The 14517-nt window shown below is 57.1% G+C and overlaps 1 protein-coding gene across 3 annotated transcripts in view; it reads left to right on the plus strand.

Annotated features, from left to right (window-relative positions):
• LOC117981019 (protein CASP-like) overlaps positions 1 to 14323 on the plus strand; it is a 62658-nt gene extending 48335 nt beyond the window's left edge. For 2 of the 3 annotated variants that reach the window (XM_034964306.3, XM_055114595.2), the window contains 9 exons: positions 3681 to 3808; positions 4559 to 4625; positions 5571 to 5683; positions 8279 to 8395; positions 10401 to 10484; positions 11169 to 11225; positions 12208 to 12288; positions 13080 to 13144; positions 13389 to 14323. In XM_034964306.3, the coding sequence (XP_034820197.2) occupies positions 3681 to 3808; positions 4559 to 4625; positions 5571 to 5683; positions 8279 to 8395; positions 10401 to 10484; positions 11169 to 11225; positions 12208 to 12288; positions 13080 to 13144; positions 13389 to 13458 (782 nt within the window). In that variant the 3' untranslated portion in view covers positions 13459 to 14323. The remainder of the gene's footprint in view (positions 1 to 3680; positions 3809 to 4558; positions 4626 to 5570; positions 5684 to 8278; positions 8396 to 10400; positions 10485 to 11168; positions 11226 to 12207; positions 12289 to 13079; positions 13145 to 13388) is intronic. The other variant, XM_055114592.2, reaches the window with a different exon arrangement.
• Positions 14324 to 14517: the final 194 nt, after the last annotated feature.

Genomic DNA, 14517 nt, shown 5'->3' on the forward strand with positions numbered 1-14517 from the left:
AAAGTGCTGGGATTACAGGCATGAGCCACCACGCCCACTCCCAAAGTCTTAACTCATTACAGCATTTTGGTCACAACCATCGAACAAGTCTCTAAGAAGTTCCAAACTTTCCCTCATCTTAGTGTCTTCTTCCAAGCCCCCCAAACGCTTCCAAGCTCTGACCGTTGGGGCCCTAGATCTCCTCAACCGGCATATCCAGCCTCAGGTCCACAGGTCCAAACCCCACCACACACATGCCCTTAGCTGTTCACAAGCACCTTCGTGCTTACCAGAACCGAGCCAGCCAGCTGCCCACCCCTTCCCCCACAGGGGGCCAGGCCCGGGCCTCCCCACCTGGGTTCTGTACAGCAATGGGGTCCACAGCTCTCTCTCCAGCTCCTTCTGTGGCCTCGCCCCAGAGCCCTGTACTCCTGAGGTTGAAGAACTTGCCGAAGGTCGTGAAATTCATAAAAGGCAGGGCCAGAATGCAAGCCCGGTTCTGGACTTGACATCAAGTGTCCACCAGAGATGTCACCCCAGCTTCCCCACCTGCGTGTTCCAGCCTCCAGCAGAGAAGGCAGGGTGAGGCAGCCGGTGGGGGATAGGGGACCCTCCCATGGCCGGTGAGGCCCTGTCCTTCTCTAAGTACATCTAACTGAGGCCCCTCTCTGGGGGAAGCCCGCACAGCCAGTCTCCTGGCCTTCGCTTCCTCCCAGCGTGGAGTGACAGTTTCAAAGCACAGCTCTGGTTGCTGCTGGGATCCAGCTGGGCTCTGGGACAGTGTCCAGATCCTGTCCCCTGCAGCCTCCAGTTCTCTGTCCACCCCCCTCTACCCACAGCCTTCCCTCCGGTCTCACCGTCTGCCAGCCTCTGCTGCCCTGTCTTACCCAGCCTGTTCTCTCTGCCTCACGAGCAGCCATCCCCCAATTCTGCTGCCCGTGCAACTGGCCTGTGCTCCTATCACCCCAAGCCACCTCTTCAGGGATGGCCTCCCCCAACCACTCAGCCCTGCACCCTCAGATCCCCTCAGGAGCTAACCCAGTGCCCAGAGCATCTGCAGCAGTGCCAATGGCCAGGCCTCCAGGCCAGCTTAACACATGGGCCTTTTCCAGGATAGCAGGCCACCAGCTGGGAACTGGGGCAGCCTAGGATAGAGGGTTTGCAGCCAGGGTGCTCACACCTGCACAGAATGTCACCTATATACACGGCAGGACTGTGTGCCCACCCCTGCAGTAGCAGACACAGGAACAAGTGCACGGGGACCAGGCCCACGCACCCCATCATCTCCCTGGTGCCCACGGATGGTGCTGGGAGCTGCAAGTTGCTGCCACCCCAGGGACCTGACCAAGACCACACTGGGGTGGTCACAGACTGGGGGCAGATAAAACAGGCAGTGCAAGGAATCATCTCAGCAGCTTTTTATCCACCCCTCTTGCCAGGCGCACACCTCCAGGGAAAAGGGCTCACTCTGGCCGGGCAAAAGTCACCTCTGCAAAGGTTCTCCATCTCAGCCCTGTCTCTCTGTCCCCCGGGCCCTCATCCCTGAGGTGGAATGTGGCTTCCCTGAGCCCTGTTGGAGCTTAACGCCCTCTTTTTATCCCAGGAGTCTGTCCCCATGGTCCCAGCACGGTTCTTGGATGTGCTCCTGTTTGTGGCCAAACTGAAGCATCCCCTCCCTTGGTCCAGGACCTTCACCTCTATTAATGTGACCCAAGGCCCCATTAGCTTTCTGGTGGCTTCCTCTCCCTACATCTCACAACCGCTGTCCACCTCCCATCCTAAGCATGAGTGGCCGGCTCTGCCATCCCACCCCACAGGCCAGGACCCAAGGACTCTGTACTCAGGCCAGGAGGGCATGGTATTTATCGTCTCTCTGGACCTCTCCCCTTTGGGGTCTCCTTAAAGTCCCTGCAGGTGGCCCAGGGCCAGCCCCAACCCTGCCTCCAACAGTCCTCCCTCCAAGGCCGGGTCCTGCCTTCAGGTCCTGCCTCTTCCCTCATCCCCTTCTCACTTCCACAGATACCACCTTCCTGCCAGGGACCCAGGGGCTCAGTGAATGTCTGAAGGAAGAAATCCATTTAGGGGCCCAGTGCGGTGGCTCACACCTCTAATCCCAGCACATTGGGAGGTTGAGGCGGACAGATCACTTGAGGTTGAGACCAACCTGGACAACATTGCTAAACCCCGTCTCTACTGAAAATACAAAAATTAACTGGGCATGGTGGCAGGTGCCTGTAATCCCAGCTACTCAGGAGGTTGAGGCAGGAAAATTGCTTGAACCTTGGAGGCGGAGGTTGCAGTGAGCCGAGATGGAGCCACTGCACTCCAGCCTGGGTGACTGAGTGAGACTCTGTCTCAATAAAATAAAATAAAATAAATCCATTCGGGGCCTGAACGAGGCAAGACTCTGGTGTGGGCAAGGGCTTAGACAGAGCTGGGGGTGGATGCCTTGGGTTTGGTCCCAGGTCGGGAAGCCTCCGTTCTTTGACTGTAAAATGTGAATCGTCTTTTCTGACTCATCTTTAAGGACTTGGTGTGCAGTGGGAACCCAGGAGCATGTGGGGGTGAGGCTGGGCTGCCCCATCCTGGCCCAGGACACTGAGCCCAGCCAGGGCAGATATGACAGCCGGTCAGCAGGCCACGCAGTCAGGGATGAGTCCACGGAGGAGGCCGCACATACCATTTCCCTGGCACTGCCCACAGCCTGCGGCCTTTGTGCCTTTCTGAGGCCACAGTGCCCCCTGGCGGCTGTGCAGCCTACCCCAAAGGACAGCGTCCTGGGTCTCAGGCCTCAGTCTCCCTCTCTGCGGCCCCAACAGCTCACCCTAAACAAGGTTTATTGTCACCATGTTACATGTCACCATTTGGGACCAGAAAGGGGGATCCAGTGGCCCTGAGCCGCACAGTCAACCAGAAACAGGGCCAAACCTCACCCTCAGGGCTGCCTGGCTCCTGGGTCACTGAAGTCCTGCCTGGCAATGCGTGCTTGGGTCTGGGTCCCTTCCCCAATGTCTCTCACCCTCCTGCAGGGCAGGAAAGTCACAGTTTGGATGCTTTGTTATAAACATGACCCTGGCACCTGGAGGAGGGAGAGACAGACAGGGCTGTGGGTCGGGGGACTCCTTGGGGACCACGCTGCCCCCACCACTGCAGCTGGAGCCTCTGTTGGGGGCGGGACCAAGCACCTCTGTTGTCAGCCCAGAGGTGGGACCCCTACGCGCCCCACTGCAGCCCCGCAGCTTTCTCTGCCTCTCCTACCCCCAGGCTTCCCACTGGACATTATCCCAGAACATCAGCTAGGAAGCAACTTGAGCCTCCTTGCCCCTGCCTGACAAGCAAAGTGAGGCCCAGAGAGGGAAAGGGGCTGGCCAGGGCCCCCCAAACAGCCGTGGGCAGAGCCACGTTGCACCGGTTTCTCCTAATCCCTGACCTGAGCTCCTTCTCCTACCCAGGGGATTTCATCAATCCAGAGAGTGCTTGGGGCCAGGAGTGCCTCTGACAGTCAGGGAGGGCTTCCTGGAGGAGGCCCTAGGTCTAATGGGGTCTTCTAGGCAGTGGTGAGTTGGGAGGGAATAGCCAGCACTCTCACAGCATCCAGGCAGCCCTGCTTCCAGACCGTGGGTTGGAGAGGCAGAACCAGGGGAGGGCACCAAGGGTCCCACCAGGCTCCCTCTGATGGCCATGTCTTCCTTTGGCCACAGGACGCTGTGCGGAGCTGCAAGTCCGTATCACTGAGGCTGTGGCCACAGCCACTGAGCAGAGAGAGATGATCACCCGCCTGGAGCAGCACCTGAGCATCATTCAGTCCATCCAGCGGCCCGATGCTGAGGTGAGCCCACCCCCCTGCCCCATGCCCATCTCGCTAGCTGCCCAACTGACTTAGCCTCTGCAAACACTGACTTCCCAGATTAGCCTGTGTATCAGGCAGCTGGTGACAACCCAGAAGGGCTGTCACCTAAAACCACTGGGTTCTCCCTGCTTACTCCATGAATACCACCCTGCCTCCGATTTGGGGTGACAGGCCATGGGGCAGAGGCCACAGGGCTTCCTAGCGGTAGCACAGAGGCCCGTCTTTCCAGGCACTGCCCTGAGAGCAGAGGCAGAGGCAAGGCCAGGACCATGCACCCATCTCCCAGCTAAAGGACCTGGAGCCCAGAGATCACAGCAGGCTGGGACATAAACAGCCCAGGGAGGGCATCTCCTCGCCCACCTCCCATTCTATAGAGTCCACAGTGGGACTCCGGGAGAGAAGTCTGGGCTGTCCCAGGTCACGTGGCAGGCTGGTTGCAGGGCCAGGGAGGCCCAGGTGTCTGATGCATGTCAAAGCTGAGTGGCTGCGAGGAGAGCTGCACTGCTGCTGAACTCTGGCCTCAGGAGTGACTCAGGGCCCAGCCGTCTCTTCTTTGGTAGCTCATGCCACGTGTCCAGGTCCGGGCCCTCCTGCAGCCAGCCTGCACCCCGGATGGCCCCACCCACTCCTTGCCACACCCACCCTGCCATTTGCCTTGGCCATGCTGAAAGGGAATATTCCGTGCCCATTGTGCGGAGGCACCTCCTCATCGCTTCCTGTCACCTGCAGGGTGCCGCTGAGCACCGCCTGGAGAAGATCCCAGAGCCCATCAAAGAGGCCACTGCCCTATTCTACGGTAAGGAGAGGCCTGACCCATGGGAGGAGGGGGGAGGAGGGAGGAGGAGGGAAGAGGAGACAAGTGATACCGCCTGAGAACACAGATCCCCAAAGAGTAGTCCCTTCCTCTAAAAAGGTCAGGCCCCCACGCCTGCAATGCAGCAGCAACCTTCAAAGGGTCGGGTAAGGCTAGGTGTGGTGGTGCACACCTATAGTCCCAGCTACTTTGGAGGCCGAGGTGGGAGGATCGCCTGAGCCCAGGAATTGGAGGCTGCAGTGAGCTATGATGGTGCCACTGCACTCCAGCCTGGGCCACAGACCGAGACCCTGTCTCTAAAAAACAAAAAGGTGAATGAGCCCTCAACCTGCCTTTCTGGATCTTAGACTGACACCCCCCACCTTGGGGCCCTGACCCTTCAGCCCTGCCGGTGGCCTGTGAAAGGCTGGTGAGTGGTGGTCAGCCAGGCCTCACTGCCAAAGTGCAGCCGGAGGTCCATGCAGTGAGGGGAAGGCAGCCTCCTTGGGTATTGAGGACAGAACCTGAGGCTGCTGGACTGGGATACTGGGGGTGTGCCCATGCCTCCCCAGTTCCCCTCCTGCCCCTTTGCTTCCCCAGGGGATATAGGCCTAGTCTGACAGCTGCAAGGGTCTCAGATTCAAGGACAGAGTGACTGGGAGGGGAGTTCTGGGCCTGGCCCTCTGACAGCGCAGACGGGGGTGCTGGGCCCTTCCCCAGAGTGCGTATTGTCAGGTCAGCCCCTGCCATCCATTCTCATGCTCCCCGGTTCCCCTGGCTGTCCCCTCCCCTTCCCCGACCTGCCCAGCACCAGGGAGTCAGACACCATGTGGCTTCTACCCCATGGCATTTGGCAGAAATCCCCCAGGGCTGGGGGACCCACCCCAAAGGGCCGCCTGCTGGGTTCCACCTCCTGCCACCCCCAAGCCACCCTCCTCTACCTGCTAGGACCTGCAGCACCAGCCAGCGGTGCCCTCCCAGAGGGCCAGGTGGATTCACTGCTTTCCATCATCTCCAGCCAGAGGGAGCACTTCCGTGCCCGGAACCAGGAGCTTGAGGCCGTGAGTCACATCCTTCTCTCCCTGATGCTCCTTGGGCCCAAGGACACAGTTGGGGAACACACAGGCTTTCAGGAGAGAGATGCGGCACAGACCGTAAACCTCAGGGGGAAGAGATTTGTTCTGTGCAGTCAGGGAGGGCTTCCTGGAGGAGGTCATGCCACACTGGGCTTTGAAAGAAGACTCAGATGCTCACAGTAGAGGAGACACGGGGGCCAGTGAGCCAGAAGGGAGCATAGATCATTCCAGGTGAAACAAGTCGCCAGGCAAGTGCCCTCTTGCCAGGCTGGGGGGCGTGGCCTTCAATCTGCAGGGAGGGGCACCAAGGAAGGATTTAAGCCAGGCAGTGGCACTGCAAGAATGCAGGGTGAGCCAGGTGCGGTGGCTCACACCTGTAATCCCAACACTTTGGGAGGCTGAGGCAAGTGGATCACTTGAGGTTGGGAGTTTGAGACCAGCCTGGCCAACATGGTGAAACCCCGTCTCTACTAAAAATACAAAAATTAGCCGGGCATGGTGGCGGGTACCTGTAGTCCCAGCTACTTGGGAAGCTGAGGCAGGAGGATCGCTTGAACCTGGGAGGTAGAGGTTGCAGTAAGCTGATGAGATCGTGCCACTGCACTCCAGCCTGTGTGACAGAGCAAGACTCCATCTCAAAAAAAAAAAAAAAAAAAAATCCTTCCTTTTTAAGGCTGAATAATATTTTATTGTGCATATAGACCACATTTTGTTTATCCATTCACCTATTCATTTACATTGCTTCCACCTTTTGGCTGTGGCGAATAATTCTGCTGTGAACATGGGTGTATAAATATCTCTCCAAGTCTCTGCCTTCAATTCTTTTGGGTATCTACCCAGAAGTGGAATTACTAGATCCTATGGTAATTCTATGTTTAACGTTTTTAGAGGAAGCGTCATACTGCCATATACTTTTTTGTACTGCTCAAGTTTTGGTTGTGTTTGTTTTTTGAGATGGAGTCCCGCTGTCTTGCCCAGGCTGGAGTGCAGTGGCACAATCCTGGCTCACTGCAACCTCCACCTCCTGGGTTCAAGCGATTCTTCTGCCTCAGCCTCCCGGATAGCTGAGATTACAGGCGTCTGCCATCACACCCAGCTAATTTGTGTATTTTTAGTAGAGACAGGGTTTCTCCATATTGGCCAGGCTGGTCTCGAACTCCTGACCTCAGGTGATCTGCCCACCTCAGCCTCCTAAAGTGCTGGGATTACAGGCGTGAGCCACCGCGCTGGCCACTGCTTGAATTTTGAATAGTGTGAAAGAAACACTTATTCAAGCATTTGAATAAATTGAAAACTGAGATTCCATTTCACGTTGCCTTTAGATTGGCAAATATTAAAACCACAGCGTGTGATTCCATGAATACGAACATTCGGTATAGGCAAATCCATAGAGACAAAAAAGAGACTGCCGGTTACCAGGCAGTAGGGGAGGAGGGAATGGGGAGTGACTGCTGGCAGGTTTGGGGTTTCTTATTGGGGTGATTTTAAATGTTCTGGAATTAGGTAGTGGGGATGGTTGCATAACATTGTGAATACAAATGACCGAACTGTACACTTTGAAATGCTGATGTTTATGTTATGGGTATTATATCTCAATAATAGTTTTTAAAAGGCTAATACCAATGACAAAAAAAAGTATAAAGAAATCTGACCAGGCATTGTGGCTCATGCCTGTAATCCCAGCACATTGGGAGGCCGAAGTGGGAAGATTGCTTGAGCCCAGGAGTTTGAGACCAGCCTGGGCAACGCAGTGAGACCCCGACTCTGCAAAAATAAAAAAGTAGCTGGGCATGGTGGTGTGAGCCTATTGTCCCAGCTACCTGGGAGGCTGAGATGGGAGGATCGCTTGAGTCGGGAGGCTGAGGCTGCAGTGAGCTCTGGTCATGCCACTTTATTCTAGCCTGGGTGATAGAGCAAGACCCTGTCTCTAAAATATATAGACAGGGGCCAGGCGCAGCAGCTCATGCCTATAATCCCAACACTTTAGGAGGCAGAGATGGGTGGATCACCTGAGATCAGGAGTTCGAGACCAGCCTGAACAAAATGGTAAAACCCTGTCTTTACTAAATACAAAAAAACTAGCCAGGCATGGTGGCACATGCCTGTAATCCCAGCTACTTAGGAGGCTGAGGCAGGAGAATCGCTTGAACCTGGGAGGCAGAGGTTGCAGTGAGCCGAGATTGATTGCGTCATTGCACTCCAGCCTGGGCAACAAGAACGAAACTCCATATCAAAAAAATAATAAAAATAAAAATAAAAAATAAAATAAAATATATAGACAGGGTCTTGCTCTGTCATATATTAAGGTTGATGCAAATGTAATCATGGTGTTTGCCATTACTTTTAAGGGCAAAAACCACGATTACATTTGCAGCAACGTAATACATATGAAGAAACCTGACCCAAGATCCCTGACTTCTGCCTGTGGTGGGGCCACAGTGGGGGAAGGGGCAGCTTTACAGAGTCAGGCAGGTCAAGGAGAAGGCTGTGGGCACAGAAGGGGCTCCAGGTAGATGGAGCAGCACCTGTGCCAGCACGGAGGCCTCTCCCCCACCCCTTTCCTTGCCCCTCCCCCCACAGGAGAACCGCCTGGCCCAGCACACCCTCCAGGCCCTGCAGAGTGAGCTGGACAGCCTGCGCGCCGACAACATCAAGCTATTTGAGAAGATCAAGTTCCTGCAGAGCTACCCTGGCCGGGTGAGGGCCCTCCCCTGGCCTCAGCTCCAGGTGGACCAGGCAGGGAGAGAGGCCGATCGGGGCTCTGGAGATGGGAGGGTCGGGGACCAAGACCTGCTGGGCAGCACTGGGCCCCAGAGGCCCCCTGAGGCCTTCCGACATCTCCCCACCCACCCACCTGCCTGCTAGCTGCCCTCCCTAAGCCGGGAGAAGCTCACAGAGTGGAGCCCCTGTCCAGATTCATTCATAAAAACTGGCCAGAAGGACCAGGCACGGTGGCTCATGCCTGTCATCCCACCACTGTGGGAGGCCGAGGCAGGAGAATTGCCTGAGCTCAGAAGTTCGAGACCAGCCTGGCCAACATGGTGAAACCCCATCTCTACTAAAAATACAAAAAAAGTATCCGGGCATGGTGGTGCACACCTGTAGTCCCAGCTACTCAGGAGGCTGAGGCAGGAGAATCGCTGGAACCCAGGAGGCGGAGGTTTCAGTGAGCCAAGATCACACCACTGCACTCCAGCCTGGGCAACAAGAGCGAAACTCCGTCTCAAAAACTAAACTAAACTACACTACACTACACTACACTACACTACACTGCACTACACTACACTACTAAACTAAAAACTAAAAAAATAAAATAAATAAATAAAATAAAATAAAATATAAAATAAAATAAATAAAATAAAAAAAAAGTAAAGTAAAATAAAATAATAATAAATAAAATAAAATAAAATAAAATAGAAAAGAAAATACTAGCCAGAAAGGCCAGGCACAGTGGCTCATGCCTGTAATCCCAGCACCGTGAGAGGCCGAGGCGGGTGGAGTTTGAGACCAGCCTGGCCAACATAGTGAAACCCCATCTCTACTGAAAATACAAAAATTAGCCAGGCATCGTGGCACGTGCCTGTAGTCCCAGCTACTCAGGAGGCTGAGGTGGGAGGATCACTTGAGCCCAGGAGGTACAGGCTGCAGTGAGCTGAGATCCAGCCACTACACTCCAGCCCAGGTGACAGAGCAAGACCCTGCCTCCAAAAAATAAAAATAAATAGGCTGGGCATGGTGGCTCAGGCCTGTAATCCCAGCGGTTTGGGAGGCTGAGGCGGGCGGATCATTTGAGGTCAGGAGTTCCAGACCAGCCTGGCCAACATAGTGAAACCCCGTCTCTACTAAAAATATAAAAATTAGCTGGGCGTGGTGTCATGCACCTGTAATCTCAGCTACTCAGGCGGCTAAGGCAGGAGAATCGCTTGAACCTGAGAGGTGGAGGTTGCAGTGAGCCGAGGTCACACCATTGCACTCCAGCCTGGGCGACAGAGCGAAACTCTGTCTCAAATAAATAAATAAGCAATAATAAAAAATGTAAACAGAATTTGGTCCACACTCCAAAAAGCAACCAAGAGAGTGGATCAGAAACTCACTTGCCGAGTTTTTGTGGGCTAGGGAGGCCTGTGTGTGGCTTCTCTCAGCCCCCAGGCCTCCCAGGGACCACCCCGTGCCAGGAAACCCTTTCTATGAGTGAGAGAAGAGCGTGGGGCATAGTGGGGCAGGGATTCACCTCTCCCTCTTCCTTTGGGGCCCAGCAGCCCCCAGCCCTGTCCCCACCCATCAGAGCTGCTCCTTGGCCACCAGAGGGCACTCAGACTCTGCAAACCAGCCTGGCTCTGGGTGGCCAGCTGGGGGGCGTCTCCTCTCCCAGCTGCCTGCCTGCCCGCATGACCACCCCACACTCCCAGCAAACCCACCTTCCTGCAGCTGCACCCGGCCCTGCCTGGGCCTCAGTTTCCCATCTGTGCCCGGAGGCACTGTGGCCCTGACCCCATGGGTAACTCCATGCCCCTGTGGCAGGAGGCACCAGCCATATTCACGTTGTCACCCCAGCACCCTCTCCTCCCGCCTCTGGGATCTAGGGCTCCCTCCCCCACTTCCCTTTTTTGCAGATGAGGAAACTGAGGCTCCCCTGGGCTCCTGCCCTTCCCGCTGGGCCCCAAGGCACTGACTGGTTCTCTTCCCCTCCCTGTCTGTGCAGGGCAGCGGCAGTGATGACACGGAGCTGCGGTACTCGTCCCAGTACGAGGAGCGCCTGGACCCCTTCTCCTCCTTCAGCAAGCGGGTTTGTGAGCCCAGCCTGGGCAGGGGAGGGGAGGGGCATCAGCCCAGGGAAGCCCAGGGGTCCCCCCCATCACCTGCCCCCCATCCCTGAGCACTCGGCCTTCCCTGGCTCCCCTCCACCTGCCCTCGTCTGGGTGCTCTCGGCCAGCCTTGCCACGCCAGCCCTGCACACCCTGGCCCCTCAGGCCAGGAGCCCCCCCAAGACAGCCTCCCCACCGCTTCAGTGCAATGTAGGCCCAGGGCCCATTCAGGAACACCTGCCGATGGCTACCTGAGAGTGTGTGGCAGTGACTGGGTTAACCTGGAGTGCATTTGCGGGACAGGCAGACAAGGAAAAACCAGTTACAGCTCCCAGAGTCAGGCGATCCATTGTGGGGACCCCACCCCACAACTCCCCTCCCCCACCCAGACTGCAGAAGTTCTGCCCATGGAGAACTTTCCCATGGGCAGAATGGACGGCTGCAGAGGCGGGGAGGAGCTCTCACAGATGTCAGGGGAGTTCAGAATGTCACACTGAGTAGACTGTGCACCCAGGGAAGCCCCTGGCAGCACCCTGGCAGCCCCCTGGGGGTCTGCAAGAACAGCGGGCAGGGTGTCCTGTGGCTGGCCAGGCTCTGCTCTCTGCCACAAGCCAGGGCCTGTGAGGTCCTTTGGGGTCCTTTCCTGATTGTCCCTGCCTGTGCAGGAGCGGCAGAGGAAGTACCTGAGCTTGAGTCCCTGGGACAAGGCCACCCTCAGCATGGTGAGTCCCTGCCCCTACCCACCCCCTCCCTGGACAGGCCTGAGCCTCTGTCTCCAGGCACCTCTTCACCTGCCCTGCAGCCCAGGCTGGAGGAGCCACCTGCCCTGCCAAGAGTGGCTGTGTGATCTGGGACAGGGTCTCTCCCCTTCCCGGGCAGATCCTCTGAGAGCATGGTTCACAGCATGGTTCTGAACTGGGCTATAGAGGGGGCATTCCTCAGAATTCCTGCAGCCTAGAGTCAGACATGGTGGCTCCCACCTGTCATCCCAGCACTTTGGGAGGTGGGAGGATTGCTTGAGCCCAGGAGTTCGAGACCAGCCTGGGCAACACAGTAAGATCCTGTCTCTACAAAAAATAAAATTAGCCAGGTGCAGTGGTGTGCACCTCTAGTCCCAGCTACTCAGGAGGCTGACGGAGGAGGATCACTTGAGCCTAGAAAGTCAATGCTACAGTGAGCTGTGACCACTACATTCCAGCCTGGGCAACCTTGTCTCAAAAAAAACGTTTTTAAAGAATTCCAGTGGCCGGGCACAGCAGCTCACGCCTGTAATCTCAGCACTTTGGGAGGCCAAGTTGGGCGGATCACCTGAGGTCTGGAGTTCGAGACCAGCCTGGCCAACATAGTGAAACCCTATCTCTAGCAAAAATACAAAAATTAGCTGGGCGTGGTGGTGCACGCCTGTAATCCCAGCTACTCAGGAGGCTGAGGCAGGAGAATCACTTGAACCCAGGAGGTGGAGGTTGCAGTGAGCCAAGATCACACCACTGCACTCCAGCCTGGGCGACAGAGGGAGACTCCGTCTCAAAAAAAAAAAGAATTCCAGCAGCCCATGTCCCTGGCCCATAATGATGGAATAGGGGCCCCAGCTTCCTGTCCCTTCCCTCCCCTTGCCACCCTAGGGCCCTTTCTGTGAAGCCCAGGCAGCCCTGCAGGGGTGGGTGAGGCCGGCCCCATCCCCACTCACCCCCTCCTTGCTCCCAGGGGCGTCTGGTTCTCTCCAACAAGATGGCCTGCACCATCGGCTTCTTCTACACACTGTTCCTGCACTGCCTGGTCTTCCTGGTGAGTGTGCACACGGGCGGGCCAGAGGCACATTCACCACCCCCAGCCCTGACCTCCAGGGCAGCAGGGGCCTGTTACGGTGGCCTGGCCCCTGGGCCTACCCCAAGCTGCATCTCTAGCTTGCGGCCACGCCTCTCCCCTTCGAGAGCCTTGGCCCACCCCAGGGACGAGAAGGACCCACCCCATTGGGACCTCTGGCCAGGGCACCAGCCGGGCCACTCCGTGAAAGAGGCCTGGCTGATCACATCTGGGACTGGTCCCGGACGGACTTCATAGGAAGAAGGGATGGAGTGGGAAGGGAGCAGGTCTAATGAACTCCACCAAGGGACAGTCACGAAGACTGCACAGAGAAGGGGCGTCTTGAACTAACCTCCCCAGCTGTGGAGGTGGCGTTCTAGTTAGCGGATAAGGGCCTCCATGTCTGCCAAGTTGGGGGAGAAGAGGGGTGGAAGGCTGTGTCTCTGGAAGGATCCAGCCTTGGGGACTCCTGTCCCCAGCACAGTCAAGATGGCCCCTACAGAGCTAACCTGGGCTCAAGTTCTGACCCCAGGGTCCAGCGGCTCCTGGCCCTTCCAAGGGTTGGCCCACAGTATTAGAGGAGGTGCCTCCGTGTCTGGGCCCATCTGATCATCTGCAGAAACAGTGGGTGCAGGAACATGTCTAAGGCCCACCCGCCCCGGAGTCTGGGGCTCGAGAACCTTTATGTTCCAGGCCAGGCCCAGGGGCCATGGGTGGGCTGCAGGGGTGGCCTTGAGGCGAACGGGCAGCTCACCGTGTCTCCACCTGGACAGGTGCTCTACAAGCTGGCATGGAGCAAGAGCATGGAGAGGGACTGTGCCACCTTCTGCGCCAAGAAGTGAGGACCCCCACTTGGGCCCCCCCTCAGCCCCACAGCGAGCTCCCAGCACCCCCACAACACCCCCGAGTTCCTGCCTCATGTCCCCCACTCCTTAGCCCTCCATCACAGCCCCCCATTCTGGCCCTCCCCCTACCCCTACTCCCGGTATCCACTACCCCCTAGCCCCACCCCATCACATGGTACACACCCCCCTTCCCCAATACACACACTCGGCCTCAGCAAAGCTTCCCGTGTCCCCCAGGTTCGCTGACCACCTGCACAAGTTCCACGAGAATAACAACGGGGCTGCGGCTGGTGACTTGTGGCAGTGATACCCCGGGGCCTCCCCAGTGACAGTGACGGCTGCGCCTCCACCCCGACTGCTCAGTGCATCTAATCAGACTCCCCTGAAGAATTCCCCCATGGAAACTGCCCTTATCCGCTGTCCAGCAGCTGCCAGAGGCCCCAGGTCACCTCGGGTCCCCTTGAAAAAATGTCTCGGTCACATCAGGCCCGCTAGGTCCAGAGAGCGAGCCCCCAATGCCCGGCCAGGCTAAGCCGCAGAGACCCTCTCAGCCCCCACCTCAGGTTAGGGCTCTGCCCGCAGCCTGACCTCTAGCCCTGGTGGCAGAGGTCCCTCAGCTGCGAGGCTGATTGGGTGACCACCGATTCCAGCTGCGGTTAATCCAGCTTGGGCCTGTCTGCACTGCGATCCTCTTGGGCTCTCCTAGGATCCCCCCATGCCCCGTAAGAGGTGGAAGACGCTTCCTTCCAGGACAGCAGGCTTTGAGTCCAGCACCCCCAGCCTGCCTTTGCCACCGGCCCCACCCTGCAGAGTATATGAGGCTTGACAGAGTCTGCCCCCTCCCCCACTGCACCCCAAGAGAGAGAGCCCCAGCCAGCGGAACAGTTTCTATTACCCCCTCCCTGCCCCCAGACCCATGTGATTTCTGCTTTCTTCTTTAGCAAGATATTCTGGTTTCTAGATAAGGAAGAGTCTCTAATGAGCCCCCGAGCCCCAGTCTCTTCAGACTCATGGATTGGTCTGAGGGGTCTGAACGTCTCCTAGCCAATCAGAACTGGCTGTGGACCACCCTAGCACGGCCACCTCTCAGGGCCACTGGCAGGCCTTCCTGAGTTAGATTTGTAGTTGCATATTTAGCTTTGCACATTTGAAATAAACCACGGTTGCAGCCACCCTGGTGCCCTGTGCTCTGGGACGCTGGAGGGACTGGAGGCTGGTGGGGATGCCTGCGGTGCCACCCCTGGGAGCTGGGGCTGGCCTCACAGCTGGGCACACAGAACATTCCTCCCCCTCTTCTCATCTCCAGGAATTCCATGAGTACGTTCAGAGCTCTGCTGAAACCCAGATCCAGTGTCCGAGTGCTTTT

This window comes from Pan paniscus, chromosome 6, assembly GCF_029289425.2.
Source record: "Pan paniscus chromosome 6, NHGRI_mPanPan1-v2.0_pri, whole genome shotgun sequence".
Taxonomy (NCBI): domain Eukaryota; kingdom Metazoa; phylum Chordata; class Mammalia; order Primates; family Hominidae; genus Pan; species Pan paniscus.